Raw genomic sequence first — 23623 nt, 5'->3', positions numbered from 1 at the left:
ATACATACGTAAAAGCCCGGCAGCAGCTCGATGCTCGCGAAGCTTACGAGCGAGCTTGAGCGCACGCACACCGTCTGTCGGGCCGAGTTTAATATAGCCGCGTGTCGTGCCGCAGTTCTCCTCTTGCATACCGAAAGTGGACCTCGATGACGGGCCACCGCGGCTCCTGCCTTGCTTCCTCCGTTCCCTGGATGCGTTTATTTTTCCCTTGTCGATTCCGTCGGGCCAGACGGTGCGTCGGCACAGGAATTAAAACGGGAGATGTCTCGGTGCGATGTCGCGTCTATGCGATCCAGATTGCGCCACGGAATCGAGCGCATCGCGAGTCTAGTTTCCAGAGGACGATGCTTTGGAATTCTGATCGTAGGTAGGGCGTGGGAGGGTCGATTTTGGATTGGCGAGAGTATGCGGTAGAGGGACAAGTTGAATTTAGGTGGATTGGAAAATGGAGATCCAGGAGGACAGGATGGGAAATTTGTAGTAATAGCTTGTAGGGTAGGAATTTCCTATGAACATTGTTGGGGAATATAGATTTTTAGCACGCGTTGTTGGGAAGGTGAAAGTAGAAATTTTCGATATTCATTGCTAGAGAATATTCATTTTTGAATGAAAGGATAACTTTGGTTTTTTAAAAGTACGATATAATATATATGAAGATTCTGTTATAGTTCTTGACAAAATAGATTCTCTTTAGGGAAACGAAGAGGTATAAAACGTTAAATATACATGAATATTAAGAAATATAATCCTGAAGCTACTTTTGGTCCAGTACCAACGTGCGCAATAAAGACGTTGAATAATAAGAATAATAATAAAGTTCTGGTAAGACAAAAAACATTGAATGATCGAGACCCCAACCGACAGCTCGTGAATCACCCAGGAATTATCAGTCACGGAGGAATCGTTTTACTGCAGATAATCAACGAGGTATCCGCTCCCAGCTACGGTACGCGTTTGTGGAAACGGTGACGGAAACGCGAGGCCGCGTTTGCGCACGTTGCGATGGAATTTTCATTCAAGCCGGCAATTAGTATTCTAAACATTCTTAGCGTGGACTTTCAACGCGTGTCTTTGAAATTCCTTTCAGTCTTATCGAATCGCGCCCGTCGCGAGGAATAATAATTTCACCCGTAAAATGTAGAGTCCTGCCGAGAATGCTGACTGTGACAGAATTGCGACGAAAACAAGTATCTACGTGCAGGATGCGTACAAACACGTCCTATTATGAGGCTAGTCTTTAATTAGAGATAGGACGAAAGTTGACTTTTACATCCGCCAGACTCGTATCCATTGGACTTCGGACGGTCTCGAAACTTGCTTGAAACAGATGAAACTGTGGATGTTTATGCAAATTCCTATTTTCACAAGTACAGACAAAGAATTGAAATTTAAATTGAAAGTGTGTCATCTTCTAAACGGTATTAAACGTGTATCATTGTTGATATTTCATATCTTTTTGCATTTGTGTATATTATCACAGATTTCCCTATATTATCATTACCATATATCCATACACATTCGCAGTCTACTCATTATTTTTTATTTAAATAATTTATATAAAATACCTAAAAAGCAAAATATGTAGGATGCTCAATGGGGGTTGACATCATGAGCGCGCTTGGCGACGCCGCTGAATTTTCCATAGTATCATAAAACGGTTCCACGTGTTCAACGAAGTTAGGTAAATAGAAAGAGTTCGTGCAGTGGAAGTAAAATGGTGGATGCGCAGCGTGTTAAATGCGAGCGCGCACGTACGTACGTTGAACGACTATGTATTTAACGAATATCTTGGCGCCACATTTCCGTAACCTCCCGACGACGCCGCTCCGGATCACCGGTAGGCCGTTGTGATAACTCTCGTGTCAGACAGCTCACGATCACATGAGCAAAAAGAAAAGAGCAAAAAAGGAAAACACGTTCGCTTCAGGAAACGTACACTGCCGCTCAAAAGTCTCGACCGCTATGCAATATCCACGATCTTTTTGCAGTTAAAGTATTCGACATAGACATTTGAAATTTGGTACATTCATTTATAAATGTACGAACAAGGTTATGTCAAATTTGCAACTGTTTAGTCACATTTTTTTTCATGCTTTGAATAGCGGCGTCGAAATGTGATGCACTCCCATCATCTATTTCAGAAATCTCAACGCGCGAATCGAGCATTCCAAAAAATGATTCATCGTTACCGAATTGTAAATCGTTCTCATCCATCCGCTGGTAACCGAACACATAACCGCGCTCACCTATCCGAAACCTATCGCGTAGCGCTATATTTGCCATTCTAAAGAAAGCACGGTATTAAACGCACACGTCATACGTATGCTTACTCGCGACCACCCACTATCAATGGTATCCAAGCAATATCGCGACTAATCGCGTGGAATGTTTCGATAAGTTCACCGCGGAAAAATTAACGCTTGCATAGTAAGATTGTGTATCATTTATATAATAAGAACGTGAAAGTAAAAGGAGCTCGAGTTGTAATATTCAAGACAATGTTTCGAGACATTGATCGAGACCGTTAGATCGGTTAGTATTAACGGTAGAACGGGTGCTAGGGTTCATATTCGCGCACTTCTCCCGCGGGTTGCGCGCGCAGCCTGCGCGTAACGTTTAAATGGCGCGCGCCAGAAGCTACGTCTCGAAACTTTAATTGCTTTTATCTCGAAAACGAAACCTTGGATGACGAAAGTGTAAGGGAATTTTCCATTCAGCGTTTTGGATATTTTGTATATAATAATATACTGGTTGGAAGAACAGGATAGTTATTTTGATACAATTTTTATTCGAAGGATTTCAGGTAAATGCTTATCGTCAACTTATAATTTGAGACGTTAATCCAGATAGAAATTTGGCCAATCCTGGTTAATCACAGAACATACGAATTGTCTATCATCGAAATATTTCTGAAGTGAACGAAAAAATTTAAAGATACGTTCCATCAATTGAAGTCTCTAGATATATTCAAGTATTCCAACGCGAATAAATTCGACGGAACAGTTCTAGACTTTTCAGAGGACCTTAGAAGTCGACGTGGGAAGAAATTGGTCAATTTGCGATCCGCAGCCGCGATTCGAGTGCCGGAACGCGCCACGCGATCGAACGCGTTCTTCTCGAATCGTTTCGATTTGCCTCTCGCATCCCGCCACATTTGGCTGGCGGACGTGAATGTACACGCACGACCACTGACACGGAGAACGAATCACAGGCAGAAAGAGATTATGGTAGTCGATAGCACGGCAGCTGCTCAGCTGGCTACCAGTGACGTACGAAAGGAGCTTTGACGCACGGTAGCCACTCCGAAGGAGAGACAGAGACGACCGCAAGAGGAAGATCGTAAGAGGTGAGCATCGGAGATGGTCGAAACAGTTATCTAGATAAACATTTCGAGTAACGCAGGATAAACAAAGTATCTGGAATTTCCAGATTCCACTTTCAATCCGCCTTACACGCTAACAGTAGCGAACGAAGTGACAAATCTGTCCTGTGTCTTGCGAAGAGACTTCTAATTAATTTGCTCTCTGCAATCTCGTAACGTGACATCCCATCAGGAACGTTGCGCAATCTAAGTATAGGTTAGATGAGCCATGTGTACTCTCGTAGCTCGATGCTACCAAGCAATCTACACTTTCAATTCACCTTACACGCCTCCGATAGCGAAAGATCTGACACATCTGGAAGTTAACCTAGCCCGACACTATTTCAAATCCCGAATGCCGTCGCAAGGGTTGTAAGATACCCCGAGGACTCCAACGTCTATCGTATCGAAGGGTTAATCGAGACATAGCGGTAGGAGTAGGAGGCAACGAGTCAAAGAAACGGACGAGAAGGGAGCAAGATACGAAAAACGGTAGCAGTGAACTTGACACGACGACGAAGTACCTTGGCCTTTGCGGGAGAAGAAGAGGACCGGTACTACCGCGACCAGGCGGGAGGAGAGGAGCGGAGACGTTGAGGGCGACCGGTCGAAAAGCAGGTTTCGGCGGCCTGTTCGTATAAATTCGGGGGGCCCCCCAACGGATGCGAAGAGAGATCGACGCACGAGTCGCGATAAATCCTCCTTCGTCCGTTCGTTCCGCTTTTCTGTCCTTTGGAGTCCCTTCGACCTTGGCGTGAGCCCAGTTACACGGTCCACGTTACAGGCCGGCGCGACGATCGTGCTTCCGGGTCCCTGGGTGCATCTTTAAACCGAACCTCTGCTCGGAGTTACTCGTTGGGGAGATTTTCTTTCGAAATTGGCTCGCCGCTAAAAAGAATTCATGGTATCAGCAGTCCTCGGAAGAGTCTTGCCTAAGAATGGAGTCCATGGCAATCTGAGCGAAATTTTATTTGGAATGAAAACAAGGAATAACGGAAATAACTTAGTGTCACAGTATTCGCTCATAATTGCGGATTTTATGCATTTATTTTTCAAGCTAATTATTATATTAGTAAATTATATTCAACGTACATTATATATATTTGTTGGTATGTTTGTCATATTACTATACACCATAAATGCATAAAATCTGCAGTCCACTCGTAATTGTATTGGAAATCAAATTCTAAAGCCCCCCTCCATAAACACTGAAAAAATCGTGTTCCACGCCCAAGCGTGGCATCCTATAGGTTTACCTCGTATCGTTTCGTCGAATGGGTTAGGATGATGCTTGGCGCACCGCGGACAGCAAGAAACCGATTCCTCGGGGCAACGAAACACCATGTGTATGTGTGTGTGTGTATGCGTGTACGTACATGTGAAGGATCGCGCGCGCTCGCGAGGTAATTGATGGACCTTGTGCGCACGCACGAGAAAAAGAAGTCGGTTATGCGAGGTTGGCGCGATTACGCGGCGCATCGTACTCGAATCGTTCGAGGCACGCACATGTGAGGCCCCGGCGGTACCTACGAGATGTACACGGTGAAAAACATGGTTGCGCGGGGAGCACGTCTGCACTTTCCTGTGAAGCAGCCAGTCGTGCAAGGCGAGCCGATGCCAGCCCGTGCTGGTGTTGGTAGGAACAGATAGGTCAGCTTGGCGCCACCAGGCCGAGGCGAGCCGAGTGAAGGCCGCTCGGTTGCATGCTCTTGTTGCTGGCTTACTGTTCTTCGATGCCCAACCGCCGCTATCAGCGCATTGTCACTGTCAGCGAATCGCGTCGCGAACCAGCGTTACCATTCAACCGCGATTCTCGTTTTCGCGAAACTGCGTCTCCCGGTGGAGATGGTTTCTGGGAGAGACGGGAACCAGAAGCCGCGACGGGTCACCGTTCGATCCGCGATGTTGACTTGCTCCGTTGTCCCGTAAACTGGGAGCTAGCGATGGGATCAAGCACCTTGCAAGTTGATCCTCGGGGGGGTAGATTCGAGTTTTCTACCACGGTTTTGGAGTAAATACTTCGACCAGTTGTTGCGTATTTTTGTGTTCGAGTACTCGAGTCGTTGTTTTATTCGTGTTTTATTCCCGTACTTGACTACACTGACCTCTTTCAATCGTGCCATTTGCTGTCAGCATTGCGGAAACGGTGTCGCTATTGCCCAAGGCGAAATAAGAAATGTTCGCGAAAGTGAAAGATGGCAAAGTTGCGTTCTTAGATCTAAGATCTTGCGTTCTAAAAAATTCTGATCGACACGGGTAGGGAAAACAAGTTCGATAATATCGTCTAACCTCGACGGTTAATCCAGTATCACCTGTAACCGGCTATTTTTTTTTTCGGTCTAAGTACGTTGTGTCATACGCTATTACGAAACGTAATGATTAAAGAAAACGCCGCGGTCGATTAAGTAAGCAGATAAGAGGCACTCGTAAGCGACTCGTCGATCCGATCTTCGATTGATATCGTTGTCCCATTACTATACCACTTGAAATTAATTGAAAACAGTGTCGTTGAATTTAACGCGTCGCGCGAGACCAAGTATCTCGGAATCGTGTTCGACCTTGGAAGGGGTTGCGTTAATTTGTTCAAAATATTTGTTAAACATGAATGAGGCCTCGGCGGTAATCGGTAGCGATAATGGCTCGATTTCCGTTTATCTTCTCGATACTATTGCGCTTACTACAATGATCCAGCTGGTTTCTGAACTCTGCACTCGATTGCAATTAATTACCTAGAGCAGTGTCTCTCAAACTGTTCCTGATCACGTTGGGCGGTGGTCTCAAGATGTATTAAAGTTTTCTAAACATTTTCTTGGACAAATCACAAACATACCGATTTTGAATATAGATAGGTAAACAAAGTTCACGAGTATCTCGAGGAGAGAGGAGGCACGAATTTGTCCTCCTTGACGGTATCCTAAAACGATGTTTGAGAATCACTGACGTAGCGAATATTTCTTTTTACGCGCAGAGTTATCACTCAGATAGCTTCTTTCAATTGACCTTTTTCGTTCGACGAAAAGCAATCTTCCCCTCGAGAGATCGCGATACTCGATCGCCACTGCCAAATTCCAATACTCACCGAGGCAAACGAGGGATCGGTTTGTGTTCTCAAGGAAGTCAGCGCGATCAGGCTGGCCAACCGCATTGGTGGCACACAGATAGGTCAGCTTGGCGCCACCAAGCCGAGTCGCGGCGAACGAAGGCCGCTCGGTTGCACGCTCTTTGCTGTTACCTTACTATTCCTCGCCACTCAACACCAGCAGCACCATTATGCGACCAGCACTGTCATCATTAGCGGTAACGGGCTGTGGATTCCACGCAACAGACCTACCAATCCGATCGTCAGCCCCAAGTTTCATGAAATGTATGCTCGAGTCACGAATGATGATTAATTTCATCGATATTATTTGGATATTTCTGGAATTCGGGGAGAGAGCTTTTAAATCGACGGCGGGATCGATAGCAGTATTTATTGTAACGGAAGTTTTAAAGTTCCACGTGGTTTTAAGGCAGAGTTGACTTTGAGACATCGAAACCGACTCCTTTGATTCAACTGTTTGAATTTAATTGGCCCAAATTTGCATCCCAATATAGATCCCCAATTTTCAAAAGATCAAAGAATATTCGGAAGCTTTCGATCGCGACCAAATCTTTCACGTTCCCAAAGCACGTCTACGGTACAGCGGAGAATCGTCTCTGTTATCGGTTGTTATCGAAATCGCAATCGAAATAGCAATCGAAATTGCAATCCCGCCTATTCGTCTTCATTAAGATCGACGATGCACTAGCGGTGCACCGACAGTGGTCTCGGTGCAACATACAGACGAACTTGTCGTGGAACGCCATTCGTAGCCGCGCGGTCTGGAAAACAGCGTGCGCCATTAATTGTAACTAACGCGCATCTCCGCTATTAATTACGATTAGCGATCGACTATGTTGGCATCGCTGAATGCGTTCCCGTTTCTGTGCGGGGAAACCGCAAGCGTGTCTTCCGGCGAGAAACATGCATTTTCCACGAATTAATCTTCGCAGGAACCGCTGACCGTTCTCACTTTCCGTTAAATTAATTGCTACAACGGACTACAGAGATATCTCTTTTAACAATTTTTTAGTTCGAATGGAGTAAATTGAAATAAATTCATTTAAGAATTTACCAGAGGATACATCTTGCAAGAAGATTCTTTAAATACATATATCTTACTATAAATAAATAGGAGTGTTAAATATATTTCTCAGTATTTATGACAATCGGCTTTCAGGCTCCTGAAAGGCAAAGTATCAAAAGAAACCAAATTATTTGAATCAGTCCAGCGGTAGCAGTCAGTTGAGATAGTTAAGGTGAACGTGTTACGTGATTCACCCTACTATATTGTCTCATTCCGTGCTTTATTACTCTCTTACTCTATAAATTGCATTTTAACAATTACGCGGCGTGACGTTTGCATTCGACGGTCTTAGCATCAACGAACGAATTGTTCGGTGGAAACGACTCGCGGCGAGAAACTGGCAAGCATATTAAGTCGAACAAATTGATTGCACAACCGAGAAGCCGCTTTCTGCCCAGGATAATTTCATTTCTACGGTTTCCGCGATTCAAAATAAACGCCGATTAGCGCGCCGCCTCATTATCACGCCATTGCTACTGGCCGCCAGAGGTAATAGTTTTGGAAATAATCCAAGGTGGCGTGTAGTGGTCTGAATGACGAACAATACAATTTTTCGTTGTGCATCGTCCCCGTACGACGAAAATTCTGCCTTTAGAAGTCTTTAATTTTGATAAATTCATCAATATTTCAGTCATCGGATAATTAGCTTACGGTACGAATGGTTGCTCAAAATAAACAGTAAATTGCAATTATTCACATTATTTGAAAATATCACGGCGGATTTAATGCATTTTATGACGCGTACAGATATGGAAAACACATGGGGAATATATTGCATATAAGTATTTCACGAATTAATATAATAATATCCATATGTATTTCCTTTTGATACAACGTGTTGATACAACGTATTCTACGCGTGTTTTGCATACGTTTTTCATATAGGCAGACGTTACGAGAACATTTTTCCTTGAAATAAATTATTTTCCATCTCGGTTAACCCTCGGGGACCTTGGATGATCTTTAACCATAGGTCGCTATACACGTCATAAAATGCTTTATTAAGCGTAAGAAAATAAGATAAGGAAAACTATCATTTCATTAAAAAAGGAAAAAAGTTGACCCACGCATTTCCTCTCTATACGCTCCCACAGAAAATTAATCACGTTAGATTATGCTCCCTCTCAAATCACGCAGCCTTTTTTTTACGAGTCTTATTATTTTATATTTTTATTTCCATATTTTTGTTTCGCAATTATATTCAATCCTTAGGTGTTCCGTTCCTCAATCACCCACGTCACAATTTGCGGATGACGCCACCGTGGCGTCAGCGTCTGTTACTGTGTCAAAACGTGGCGTGGGGTACGCGTTGTAAATTCGTATAGGGCTCTAACATTGGTGCAACCCGATCAATCCGATCAATAAATAATATTGCACTATGTACGCGAGAAATACGACCGAGTCCGTCCTCGACGATGAGACCATACGACGATGACGTTACTCGATTTTCCTCTGATGTGCAATATCCGCTCGAGTCCATACGTGGACGCCCGTGCGTGCACCGAGCGCGTGCAAAGAGAAGCAAAGGGAGAGAGCAGACGAAGAAAAGTGTTAGAAGAGGCGGGGTTCGTTCCGTTAGAAAAAGCAGCCTCGTCTGCCCCGACGACGAGAGAAAGATACTCCTGGTTGTTGTTCTTGAAGATCGGTCGCAGACAGGGTTGACTCTACTCGTCGAATAGTACTCAAATATGTATTCGAATGCATGGTTAGTTGGATACTTCAAACAAAAGTCCTTCACTCGATGCATTCATTCATAGTAACACAAACTTCAAGTCAGTTAAAATAAAACAACAGACAATTGTCGAATCGACTTTCGTTACGGCCTTCAGCTGGGAGGAATTAACCCTCAATCGCTCGAATTGTATTTCATTTTTTAAAGAAGAGTATCATAAGATTATCGTCTATTTTTCTGTTCGTTAATTAATTAATGTTCGAGTGCGATAAGTGACTGAATCCGTAAAGCCATTAGATGTCCTTGCAAGAAACCAACATGCGTAAATCAAGTAAAATTTCTTGAGTAAAATTTGTAGAGATTCTTGTCTTTTTCTTCTTGAATCATTTATTTAATTATTTATTAAGTCTAATCGCAAAATGTCCGTAGATAAAAATTCGCGCATTTTCAAGTTTATTTAACGTATCTGCGATTTTTATCATTCGTCAGGTGTTAGGGAATCGATGTGCGCCACCGATTAGGAGTTACGTTGTCGAATGTTTACTAATGTTCGACCTTCGGTTGTCGTATAGATAAGAATGATTAATAATTTGATGGCTCGAAAAACCCAGGTCCCAAACAATGGTATTAGACGGCTCTTGTACGCTATTGATTATTACTACGCATTATCATTTGATCCGAGGTTTATCGATAATCCCTACAATGACACGTTTAATAATCAAACACGTGAAACGTGAAACTGTAATCTATGTCAAACAGGGTCGTAATTCCTTTCCGTCGGACGTATAGTGGCACTGAAATAGGGTTGTCGGACTCAACCCCTTGTATTTAACTGACGGTAATGTATTCAAAATATACAAACACAAAGTCTTCGAAGTATTCAAATACAAAGTATTTGAACAGATACTTCCTCGATACAAAAATATTCGAATACTTTCCCCCGGAAGATATTTTGTTCGATACACAAAACGTGACCTGGACTCCCCAACTCGTGTTTTTCCCATAGGAAAAAATTGTCCTCGCGGTTTTTTCCCGATTACGGGATAACCCGACCTATAAGGAAGGAAAATAATAACTGAATCACGACCGGGTACGTTATTGACTGCACCGTCATCGGAGTCGTCGAAACTCGTGGAAAAGTACGGACGCTGCTTACCGGGTAAAATTCCTACGTGGTTGGCTTGTCTCCGCTGCAAAAAAAGTCCCATGCTAATTCAGCGTTGAACGCTCGGTCTCATAACGGATGAGTTAGCACGCTTCATGATTCTCCGCAACGTCGAGCTCTGGATCCCGATTATACCGCGAGGGGGATGTCGTGACGGTAATAAACTTCCACGGTCTTTGTATCGGACCAGTCGAGCACCAGCATAATTCTTCCATTCTTTTCCCTGCCACTCGAGAACTTTCGAAATTCCTAAACGTGACTAAAATAGGCTCATATTGTCTCAGCTTCCGTTGTTTGTATTTACCTTTCCTCGCAAACATCTGAATACCATGTTCAACGAATATAGTCGTGTCCCATTCGAGTACTTCGAATACCCAGATACGTCGTCGGTTCACAAAATATTCGGGTACGTTAAATACCCAGATACTTCATGGGTAAACTAAATATTCGAGTACTTTGAATACCTGAATCCCTTACCAGTTGAGAAAATATTCCAATATTTTGAGTATAACTCAAAAAGTATTCTAGAGCATAAACTGTACGAGTATTCGAATATTTTGTGTATCGATCTGGGGTATTTAAAGCATTTGAGTATTTAAATATCCAAGGTCTATCATTTACGAGGGTCACTAAATATAATTAATCGAATAATTTCTCAATAATTATCCACTGTCTAGAAACCCGAGAGTTTTATAAATAAAAAAGTATCTCGAGGATCTGCGTGCTACCTTCGATTCTGATATTTTTAATATTTCTTCACAATGGCTGCCAGTCGTCTTGGCATTCACTAGGGATCGAGTTGTATGAACAGGTATATCATTGGATGCTTCCATTAATGCTTTTATTAAGGATATCTTTGCTCGTTATATCTGCTCCTCTATAGAATTCAGATTCGCAGATCGCAGTGGAGAATTTAATTGGCGAGGAAGGTTGTATAACACCGAATTCTTCGTGAACGTGTTTGGGAGGGTAACGCAATTACCCACGTTTTTTATTAAATGACAATATGACAATATATGACAATATATGACAATATATTTATTAAATGGGTGAGATCTACATCTTATTCGAATACATACACGAATCTGATAATTCCAATATAACTATATACGTTTTATTATGAGAAAACATTTTTGTGTTTCTGTTTACTTATATAAACTCCTTCGATATCCAAATGATCAGCAGTGTTAATGTTTCTTGGAGTGATTATAAACATTATACCAGTTAACAAAGAGGTGGTCCAACTATCAAGACTTCCGTTCGCGACGACATTTCCAAACGACTTCCGGAAACGCATCGAATAACAAACAATCGTTTATACAAATGATCGATTGTTCTGTAATCATCGAGGGTATTAACTGCGTGCACGAAGCGTCGAAGGCGCGCAATTTGCATCTTACATTCGCGAACCGTTCCATATTGTAAACACGGCATTCTTAATGATTATGCACGAACTCGAGGAAACATCGACAATTAACATTAACTTTTGTCAGGCTTATTCGAATACTTTGAATACTCGAATACGCAACCAGTCCGCATAGTATTTAAATAGAAAGTATTTAAACTATTCGAATAGCTTGAGTACTCAGATACTTCGTCAGTACACAATCGTAAACAAAAAATCGTAATTCTGTCTTCAATGGGCACTTTGACGATAAATAGAGCCCGCAGCTAATTGGCTTTTGAAATGCACGTGGTTGGGTCAGAGACTGGGAGTGGAACCATGACATAAACCATGCACCATCACGGGCGGGCGCCAAGCATGCCTAGTGACTTCAAGTCACGTACAGTAGCTATCGGGTGTCATGCGATTGATTGTTTAGAGTAAGCTCGAATGTTCCGAGAGGGCCAACAGCCCGATGATGCATTGTTTAACGAACAAAGATATTGTCCAAGAGGATCCGACCACCCAGTAGACAAAATTTCCAAACCTGGTTAGGACTGAGACTATCGAGTAATTGGATTATTTATTTTGATTTAGTATTCGAATGTTTCAGTACCTGTATATTTTAGTATTCGACTGTCCTAAACAAATGTAAAGATTAATTCTCTTAAAAACAGAGCCTCGTGCGAAAAAATACTATTCCGCACTTTTGTTGCATCTTTTAACGCGGAATGATCCTCTGGAGCATCCGATATATCGCAAGAGGAAATAATCGCACGATTTGGGGCTAATTGTTCGCGAAAACAAATTGAGTCACGGACATTGCTTCCCTATTATCGAACTGCGAAATCCCACCGTACACGTTGCGTTTTCTAATGTTGGCGCGACTCTTTAGCGAGGCCTCCGAATAACGGCGTGCAACGACACGCTCGAATATTTGTCAAAGAACGACGCGAACAACGTTTAAATGTTTCATACCATTCTTACCCTTGTTCTGTTGCATAATGTGGACAATTGGAAACCGAATGAAAACAATGTCTGTTATCAAGACGCATTTGAATCTTTATTAGAAGTTTCTGCAACCCTCGGTTCAGAAATTGTTTTATCTCAAGATGGAATTCGTTTGTGGTGCTTAATAAGCTCGTGTTTAATAATTTGCTTTCGTCTGTCAAGTAGGCCTGCACTTGCGGAGCATCGAGGAGCCGAGGATGACGGCGGAGACGGCAGCTCCTTGTGTACAGGGGGTGCAAGGGGTGCAGAACGTAATGGCGGGACAAGGTGCACTGCAACAGGTGCAGGATGGGAAGTCCAGCGGCGGTTACTATTCCTCGACTTCGGCCATGTACGATCCGGAGTACGCTCGCATGGAGGCCTGGCTCGACGAACACCCTGATTTCGTCAACGACTACTTCCTCAGGTTGTCACCGTTAATGATACCATTACAATTTGTAGCAAAAACCAATCATACGAACTCGATATTCTACTATTTAATTTAGAATTGTGCAAGACTCGTTGCACCTTCTTATTGGTGACTCTACACCCTGACTTGGTCAATGATGATGTCATCAGGTTGTCGCAATAAATAACGCCACGATTCTTGTCACAAAAAACATTCAAATCAATCCGACCTACGTCCTCAGGTTATCATCATAAATAGTACCATGGCTTCAAAGACTGCGTAGAGATTCATCCATAGCCATCAACTCCTCCACTCCACGAAACGTTTCCTCGAGTTTCTAAAGTTCAATTCTCGTGCTCCTTAGCCCCCCTGTAGCCACTTCTTTTTATTCCACCGGTTGAGGAGCGGTTTCCGTGCTGCAGCTCGACCATGCAATCCAGCAGCTGCTAATCTACGCTTAACCGTACTCACGGGTAATGGAGTTTCTTGGCTGGTATTCACACTTGCCCGAGTCTCACCGGCAAGCGAGACGTCCCAACCCTCTCAGACGTCACTTTTATTCTCGGTTCCTTGGCTCGTTACTTCAGGCTTCCTCGACCGTTTCTGAAACAGGAGCGTCTTTTTCATTCAACTTCAAAGTGTATTGCACCGGCGCGATGACTTCAGGTCTACCAAGGAGAGCCTCGACGTCGAGTGTTCCCGTCGAGGAATAATCGACGCTCCTCTATTTTCAGCGGATGTTTGTTCACTTTGGCCATTTTCCTCTCGTGGCAACCTCAAAGGGGTATTCTAGTCTTGGAACGTTTGAAAAATCTATTTTTTTTTTTATGGCATTTTCTTCAAGCGCAGACGATGGGAAGCGTAGAAACGAAGATGGTTTTCGATTTTTTTCATTTCACAAACATACTTTTCTCGAAAGGAATTGCACAAGATCGTTTAGATTGCGTTAAGTGCTGATTATTTTCATTAAAAGGAGAATATATATGTTTTTGAAATATTAGTAAATACGTGTACTTAAACAAAAATGTAAGAGAATATCTAGAAATTGACACTCTAAACTAGAATACCCGCAAGAGTTAGTTTTAGGGGATCTTGTATACCAGAAAATTGAGGATACCTTGATCAATGGATAATCTGGGGGTCTGGGTAATCCGACCTTCCTAAGAGCCCACAATCAGCCATAAATTAACGATTCAACTGTCCATCGACAGGAAAGTGACGAGACAGACCGTGGACATGTGGCTGGTGTCGCACGCGACGCCGACGTCCTCGTCGAGCAGCTGCGTGGAGCTGTCCAGCCCGATCCACGCGGGTGGTGGCACATCATCTTCAGGTCGAGGTGGCTCGGGTGGCTCCGGCGCCACGACGCCGGTTCGAAAAATTTCAGCCCACGAGTTTGAGCGCGGCGGTTTGCTGAAACCGATTGTCAACACCATCGACGGGACGCCAACCTTCCTGAGCGTCACGCCAGGTGATTCTGGCCAGCCTGGTAGTCAGCCTGTTGGCTCGGGGAATTCCGGCAGGCCTCAGAGGCGGTCCAGGCACGAGCTCAGGCACCTCGACGAGAAGGATCTCATCTTTGAATTGGTACAGTTACATCTTCCTTGAAACGCTATTTTTCAGTCAATTGTATCGGTTATATATTTTATATACAAATATTATATAGTTTGTAGTAGTTATTTTAATAGTAACACCGGTTAATATTCCAGTGTTGCTCAAAATGCAACAACAATCTTCACAAATATCTTGCATAATTGAAAATCAATGGATAGAACATTTTAGCTAAATAACGCAGTAATTTAAATAAAAATTGATCGTACCATACATCTATCGCGTGCCATCTTTACGATAATCGTACGTTCTCCCTTCGGATTAACCACCATCGACCCCTCGCGAGTCTACGAGCTCGTCGGCAAACATAATTATCAGAAAATTTGCGGTCGTTGTCAACGAGTGCACACACCAGTTCCTGACGAATATCGATTTTGCTGTCGTAGGTCAAGGATATCTGTAACGAGCTGGACGTGAGGTCCTTGTGCCACAAGATCCTGCAGAACGTGAGCACTCTGCTGCACGCGGACCGTGGTTCCTTGTTCCTTGTCCAAGGGGAGAGGGGCGGTGGTTGCATGCCCTCGTCGCAAAATCACGACTCCACCTCGAACATCCCTGTCAGCGGCTTTGGTCCAGGGAAAACTGAGAACGGGAACTCCGAGCAACGGGAGACGGGATACTATACTAGGAGCAGATGCTTGGTCTCGAAGCTGTTCGATGTGTGCTCGAGGTCGACTCTGCTCGAGATGGAGAAGAAGGACGAAATTAAAATTCCTTGGGGTACGGGGATCGTTGGATACGTCGCCGAGAGCGGGGAACCTGTTAACATACCGGATGCTTACAAGGCAAGCGAGCTTAAAAAATGATAAAATAATTAAAGAATAGAAAAGATTATATAAGCTTGAGAACAATAATTTGATACTTCCTAGTTAAATATTACCAAGATTATTTATAGGGTTTCGTATAAATAGCGCAGAAATTGATGGCAACTTCGCCAATTCACGGTCGGAGTATTCTAAATCGGTTTTTCTATAATTACACAAAATATCACGCATCAGAAATAGTTTATTGGCTAAATAACAATTTACGACACGCTTGCGATCAGTCAACTGTTTTACAATGTATAATAGGTTTCCCTTTTGTACAGGAGTTAAGCTTTGATTAATACAAACATAGTAAATTAATTTGTTTAAAATTCAGCATTTTAGAATTCAAATGCTGAACGTCGAATATTTGAACACTTTTAAAGTGCCCAAGACAATCGCAATATTCAAGATGCACAAAGTGTCTAAGATTTCCGAAATATTCCACTTTTCCAAGTCAAATATAATCAGAATTCTATCCCTTAAAGTGGCTTGAACTTCCCAATTCCGATTTCCTTGGAAACGTGGATAGGAAAGTTTCGGAGTCTCATTCCTTCCTCCATCCCCCAGAAATTCCAGATTCACGATCTGATCGAAAGAGTGTTTCTATGCTTGCAGGATTCGAGATTCAACCGTGAAATCGATGCGTTAACTGGGTACAGAACTCGAGCCCTCCTGTGCATGCCGATAAAGGACTGCAACGGTGATGTGATCGGGGTTGCGCAAGTGATTAACAAACTTGGCGGCGAAGGGCAGTTCACTACGCAGGACGAGAAAGTTTTCGCCGGATATTTGCAATTTTGCGGAATCGGTTTGAGAAACGCGCAACTCTACGAGAAGAGCCAATTGGAGGTGAAAAGGAATCAGGTTGGTAAACTAGACTCTATGATTCGTTGACTCTCATCAAGGTCACCAAGATGATTTAATCAAATCATATGCCACAACATAACTAAACATAACAAAGCATAACAGAACTTCCTATTAAATAATTGCTGCCCTCTTACAGGTTCTTCTAGACCTGGCCAGGATGATCTTCGAAGAGCAGAGCACGATAGAGCACATGGTCCTAAGGATATTAACGCACACCCAGTCCCTGATACAGTGTCTTCGAGTACAGGTAAGCCTCTAGGGTGATCTACCACAAGGACACGAAAGAAATGTCTCGCCCAAGACGAACGCACTTGCTATCCTGCGAGGATGATGGCACGTAATTGAAAATAATTCTCCCCAGGTTCTCCTAGTTCACAAGGCGTCCAAGGGCAGTTTCTCGCGAGTGTTTGACTTCGAGGCGAACGACCTCGCTGGCGAGGAATTAGATTCTCGCACTAGGTGAATGAAGTTTGTAATTAACATTCTTTATTTATTCGTCGTTCAATTACCACCAATAATTCGATTTCCTCGAAAAGCTTACATGTGTATTCGGTTTTGTTCACGCAGTCCATTCGAGAGCAGATTCCCTATAAATGTCGGTATCACCGGTTACGTTGCTACCACTGGTGAGGTGAGCTACATTAATTAACAATTGTTTCCTATTTTATTTTTATTTTTTATTTTTTTTTTTTTTATTTCCCACTTTGTAATCAATGAAATACGATAAATATCGAGCGGGGTCAATCCGAGCGTGCGATTAAGAGTTCGCCGACATTTTTCCGTAGACGGTGAATATACCGAACGCCTACGAGGATCCAAGATTCGACCCTTCGGTGGACGATGGTACCGGTTTCAGACATCGCACCATTCTCTGTATGCCCATCAAGAACTCGTCGGGTCAGATCATCGGCGTCATTCAACTGATCAACAAGTTCGATGACCTCGCGTTCACGAAGAACGACGAGAATTTCGTCGAGGCGTTTGCTATTTTCTGCGGCATGGGCATCCACAATACGCACATGTGAGCGTGAGACCTCTCAGAGATCTTGTTAACAGCATCGTGTATATTAATACACAAGTATTTGAAAAGTGTTCGTCGAAATTACTAACCTTTGTTCCTCTTTTTCCATTGTCAGGTACGAGAAAGCTGTGATAGCGATGGCCAAGCAAAGCGTCACATTAGAAGTGCTGAGTTACCACGCTTCCGCCTCGTTGGAGGACGCGCAAAGATTGAGGGTTAGTACTTCTTTCAAAGCACTAAGATACAAGATTTAGGTTTAATAGTATAATAAAATAGTTATTTATCTTTCCATGTTGTATATAACTAAACAATGGTTTGATTTCAGGGCTTAAGAGTGCCTTCTTCGGCGCATTTCCAGTTGCACGATTTCAAATTCGACGATATTCATATGGAGGACGACGAAACGTTGACTGCCTGTCTGAGAATGTTTCTGGATCTCGACTTCGTCGAACGTTTCCACATCGACTACGACGTTCTTTGTCGCTGGCTTCTCAGCGTGAAAAAAAATTACAGAAACGTCACGTACCATAACTGGCGCCACGCGTTCAACGTAGCGCAAATGATGTTTGCCATTTTAACTGTAAGCAGGTCTTTTGTAATTGAATTACCTTACTGACACCCTGTATAAGCGGTTCGAAAATGAGCAACGAGATTGGTATGTTTTAGGCCACGCAGTGGTGGAAGATCTTTGGGGAAATCGAGTGTCTAGCATTAATCATTGCCTGTTTGTGCCACGACTTGGATCATCGGGGCACGAACAATTCCTTCCAAATCAAGTGAGTAAAATTTGCTTTATTACTAAACGCTATTTTTGGCTTCAATAGTAAACGGCATTGTCGACTCAAATACTTGTTTATTCGAATATTTGAGATCATAGTACAAAATGTAACAACAAAGGAATGGATCCGTTGCTTGCAGAGCATCATCGCCCCTGGCACAGCTTTACTCGACTTCGACGATGGAGCATCATCATTTCGACCAGTGTCTTATGATTCTCAGCAGCCAAGGGAATCAAATTCTATCGAATTTATCACCTGAGGAATATTCCCGCGTGGTTAAGGTTCTCGAAGAGGCAATCCTTTCAACCGATTTGGCGGTTTACTTCAGGAAGAGGGGCGCTTTTCTTAGTTTAGCGCGAGGCGGTAGCTACAATTGGGCTTACAGCGATCATCGAGAACTGTTAAGAGGAATGTTAATGACAGTCTGTGATTTAGCCGCCATAACTAAACCCTGGGACGTCGAGAAGAGGGTGGCTGAATTAGTCAGCAGCGAATTCTTTGAACAAGGGGATATCGAAAGGCGGACACTCAATATTACCCCCATTGTAAGTAATACGAGAATTTTCATGTATAATTATAATATATGAACCTTAAGATTAATTTTTTGATGGTTAGCAACCATCTCGCAATTATTTACAATCCGAAGATAACATAGTTGCTCCTTTGGTATTGCAGGACATTATGAACCGAGAGAAGGAGGATCAGCTGCCCATGATGCAAGTTGGCTTCATCGATTCAATCTGTCTTCCCATTTACGAGGTAATTCTCTACGATACCGACGATAGTAAAGTATCACGGAAACACGACTATTGAAATTATCTCTTTATCGCAGGCATTCGCTTTACTGTCGGATAAATTGGAACCACTGGTCGATGGCGTCAGAAAGAATAAACAGCATTGGCTGGAGATCGCGGAGTTCAAGTGTAAGACAGAGAATTGCACGAACCACGACAGGATGCCGTCGATGTCCGACAACGAGGAAACCAGCGAGCAGGCGGACCAATAGTCATTATTACAAAACGCGATACAAGCGAGTTGAAAAAATATACAGGGACGGGTATTTTCCACCTGTTTCGTGGAAGGAAGAATGATGCACGACGCCTAAAGCACCTTGGTGATCGTCGCTCTGAGATAATCTGGAATGCTCTGCACCTTCGTCTTGATACTAGGTATTACAAGCTTTGCGAGTTAATTTATTAATTTATACATATGTATATATATATATATATTTATACACACATATATATATATATATACATACATATTAATCACTACGGAACATTGTCGGTACCAATGATACGCGATTATAACTGCGGGTAGGAGTTCTTCAGATTCTTTCGCGAACGCTTCAAATTCCGAGGAGTCACTCGCAAGGAACATTCACCAAGAATCCTCTTTGCAAGCAAACGCGAGCGACATTCTTGTCGAATATAAAATGTCTAGTAGTAAATATAAACAACTGTCTACCTAGTTATCGAGTAACAGTTGCTGAATTACAGACTGAATTTTCAATGGAGACTACTTATCGAATATTAGAATACTTTGTACCATACTTTACACCATAATTTCTGATCATGGTAGACTTTTCACACAATGAAGATACAAACTTTACAGTGACCAGATGACAATTTAACAGTTAAATAGAATAAATTAGTTATAATTCAGATTCAATTTTGCCCACCTTTGCAGGTTTATGGAGTAGGAAGTAATAAGTAAAAATTAGAAGAATTGTTTAGCTATGGTAATTTAACTGTAAGGGAATATCTTAGAATTTTCAACTAGCATTTTAAACATAGCATTAAAAATTTAGAGGGTAGTTTCACCCCTCATGCTTGAGTTACTACAATTAAAAAATATACTATTACTAATTACTTTTACTGCTCTGTAAATCTGCATGTTCGTTAAATTTAAGGTTACCTCGTGGATGTTTCTTGCCAGTCTCGATTGTTCATGAATTCTGTGCTCGCGGTTAACATATTCAACGCGAGTATATTGTTATTCCGACTACTCGAACGTCTTAAAGATGAATATCGCGGCTGACGTAATTTATTCTGTGAATTTTACGTTCGTCGTTAAAATCAGGAAACCCCCCGAGGAGGCCGATGGTGGTTAGTTTAAGACGATCGAGGAGCTTCGTCCTCTCTTTGGAAATAAAACAGATCAACCCAGAGATGCTACTCTTGTACCTGATCGTATTGTACGTATACTTACTATGGCAGAACTTTGATGTCGAGAGAGGACGAAGAAGAAGGACGATGGGAGTGCGTAAAATTCAAAGGGAATCGCAAGATGTCGATCCTTCCTCGCGTGGAAGGTCCTCGTTTCGAATTGAAGACCTGTGGCCTATGGTGTTTCGATATGCAAAATACGTTTGTACAGGTTTGATCATCGAGACTCCGTATGTTAAGCTCAACTAACGTTGAAAATTTAATCCTAGTGATTCGAATATTTCAACAAACTAGCAAATCTTACAATAAATTTGGTTCGTAGTCAATCAATAAATACGTGAAAATGAACTAATTAATTACCGAATTAATTCTAGATGGCTTCTTCAGACAATGTTACCCGATACACTATACCCAGGTCTTCAATCGACGGGACAGATGTGTTTTCGATGTTTCGTAGATGTAAGCAAAGGGCAGTCGGCTCTGTCTTGGAATCGCGTTTTGCAACGGAAGTTCTCTCCGCTGTTACGGACCTCGTTCGATTCTCCTAATCGTATCGAACCGTGCGTGTAATTAGATAATGTATTCGTAAACCAAAGTGTACGTTTATACATCAAGGTTAATCGTGATCTTTGTTACTCGATACGGCAATGAATTTAATTGTCTGTTCGTAACGTGCTAATTAATTAGTGGTTAGTTGACCAACGGGAGCAAACGAGAATGTCTAATGTGCGTTGTGTATTCTTGCTTTCTATTATATCGAAAGTTATATTCGTTTAGATTCGGATAATCGTTCACCTCTTCGCACGGGAACCATTCGAAACATGGAGTCTAAAATTCGGAAAAGATTTAAAGCCAACCCCACTTTCATACAATTCATTTCTAAAAGAGAAACGAAAAGAATTCAAATAGAAAACAACCGAGTCGAAAGGGTTACAGCGGAAACGTGCGAAGACGGAAGCAGTCAGGCATTCGTCCGCGTGTGATCGTTACTCGTAATGATAGTCCGTATCTTGTGTATGTTCCTTTTTAATCCTTCAAGAGTCTTTTTTTTTTCATTTTTAATCGTCGATCGCTTCCCGTCAATTTTATTGATTCCACGACGGGAGACGCGGTAGTGAGACGTGTGATAAAATGTTTGTGTGTGCGCGCGTGTATCATCGTTTGTGGGATGAATGTTTGCGTGGTAAGTGTGAGAGCGTTACGTTTGTACAGTTATCGTGTAAATTATTGATACGTCGAAACGAAAATTGTTTAGCGTGTATGTCGTTTTACCGTTACGATTAGCATATAGTACGAGAGTCATATATTATACCGAACAATATCTAATATATTAAAGCGAGACTAAATTATGTGATACATGCATCGATTCGAGATCATTTAATCGCCTAGCTCTTCGACCCTGTCCGACCTGTACGTTAAGGGACTCCCTGTCCCTGAAGAGAGCGTGACCTAATTAAAATTCAGACGAGAAAAGTGCATATTCGGGTTCGCCCTCTTTTAATACTCATGTTTTCGTTTTATTAATGAACACTGTGTAACGTCCATTTCGGTAAGTATATTCTATAAATCGTAAATTAATAAGGAGGAGCAATGATGAAACTATATATCTAAACATGTAATTTTAATTAAAATGAAAGTAATCTAAAAAAAAATTAATGAAACCCCTGCAACCTTGCGCCACCGAGATGATAACCGAACTAACAAACGGGCTAATTTCGGTTGCCGCGTATAGGGGACATGGAGACGCCTACGAGATGGCAACTGAACAGACAAGGCGACTAGGGCAGGTTGCTGCATGCCAGGGGCAACAATGCGCCTAGACGAAGTCTGCCGAGAACGACACACAAGCTAGAACGGGTTGCCGCACAACAGGGGCACGCGAGCGCCTACGAGAGGATCACCGAACCGACACACAGGCTCGAACCGGTTGCCGCATAACAGGGGCACGTCTGCGCCTACGATGGAACAACCGGGATTACAACCAGGCTAGCGACGGTTGCCGATCAACAGGGGCACACATCGCGCAGATTTGGTGACAACTAAATTATCGGAACTATTCGCAACCAGTAACTTTATAAATGTAAAATGTTATACGTTTAATAAAGGAACTGAATTGAAATGAACGTACTTTGTTCGACTTTATTTCGTGCCACCTCTTCGCATATCATGTTCTCCTGATACCAAAATTCAAAATTGGGGTGATTATTATATACGTACGATTTTTTTTTTAGAATATATATTAACCAATCATAATCATACACAAAGAATAATAATTAAGTTGAAATATAGTCCTTAATTTGATTGTTTAAATGAAGTTTGAATTTAATAATGGAAAACTAACGTATTTTGTACGCTATTGCTTAGGAATATTGGTCTCGTAACTAATTGAATTTAGATAGCAAAAACAAAAGTTATTATTATAACACTTTGAATCTAAATCGCTATTTAATTTCGTTTGAATCTTATCGCCGCTCATACAACCTCGGTGGTCTGCATCGGCGATTACAGTACAATGCATATCACGGAGGTTGTGGATCGGCGCCAAGATTTGAACGAATTTAAACAGTGTTATGAGACGATCTGAACTGTTATCATTTTTGACCCGACCACCTTATGAGACCGATGACTCATTGGCAGAGAATACACGATCGCAGAAGAGCCCGGATCAATAGTTGACAAATTGTATTTTGCGATGTGGGTCAATCGGCGACGGACAACGACAACACGATGTTGTAAGCTTGCCTCGACAGGACCTTGATTACGGCTGCCAAATCCATCATGAAAAACGGCCAAATAACAATGTTCGTGTCCCGAACAAATTACACACGTGCTCGTATCGCGACGTACTTGAAGAAGATTAGATGTTTCATTTTACATCGTTAAAGAGCGATCACTTTTCAGTTTCAAAGAAGCTATCATTTATTCATGCGTCGTCTGTTTTGGAAGCATTTTCAGTGGCGATGTATGAATTATATAATTGAATTTATTTAATTATTACGTAAACACATGTTCCGTGTCTCTTGTATATTGGATGGAAATTATCACTTGAGAATTAGGACTATCGAGATTCGTGGAATTATCGAGATAACCAGTCCGATTAAAGGCAGCCGTACTTGTACAGCATATCCACTACCTGTGGTTAGTACTACCTGTTACTTCCACCTATAACTTCACTCGTTCTTAATTGATCATTCCTTCCACCTGTCAACAAATTGCAGCAATCT

At 42.3% G+C, this 23623-nt stretch overlaps 1 protein-coding gene across 5 annotated transcripts in view; it reads left to right on the top strand.

The window, feature by feature from the left end:
* LOC128876368 (dual 3',5'-cyclic-AMP and -GMP phosphodiesterase 11) overlaps nt 1-21755 on the top strand; it is a 71811-nt gene extending 50056 nt beyond the window's left edge. For 4 of the 5 annotated variants that reach the window (XM_054122682.1, XM_054122684.1, XM_054122683.1 and 1 more), the window contains 14 exons: nt 12925-13165; nt 14359-14734; nt 15145-15543; nt 16180-16428; nt 16568-16678; nt 16793-16890; nt 16999-17062; nt 17217-17452; nt 17568-17667; nt 17778-18032; nt 18119-18228; nt 18371-18776; nt 18907-18990; nt 19064-21755. In XM_054122682.1, coding sequence (XP_053978657.1) covers nt 12957-13165; nt 14359-14734; nt 15145-15543; nt 16180-16428; nt 16568-16678; nt 16793-16890; nt 16999-17062; nt 17217-17452; nt 17568-17667; nt 17778-18032; nt 18119-18228; nt 18371-18776; nt 18907-18990; nt 19064-19237 — 2871 coding nt within the window. In that variant the 5' untranslated portion in view covers nt 12925-12956 and the 3' untranslated portion in view covers nt 19238-21755. The remainder of the gene's footprint in view (nt 1-12924; nt 13166-14358; nt 14735-15144; nt 15544-16179; nt 16429-16567; nt 16679-16792; nt 16891-16998; nt 17063-17216; nt 17453-17567; nt 17668-17777; nt 18033-18118; nt 18229-18370; nt 18777-18906; nt 18991-19063) is intronic. The other variant, XR_008457010.1, reaches the window with a different exon arrangement.
* The last annotated feature ends 1868 nt before the right edge of the window (nt 21756-23623 follow it).

This window comes from Hylaeus volcanicus, chromosome 5, assembly GCF_026283585.1.
Source record: "Hylaeus volcanicus isolate JK05 chromosome 5, UHH_iyHylVolc1.0_haploid, whole genome shotgun sequence".
NCBI lineage: Eukaryota > Metazoa > Arthropoda > Insecta > Hymenoptera > Colletidae > Hylaeus > Hylaeus volcanicus.
This window is presented reverse-complemented; position numbering and strand designations above follow the sequence as displayed.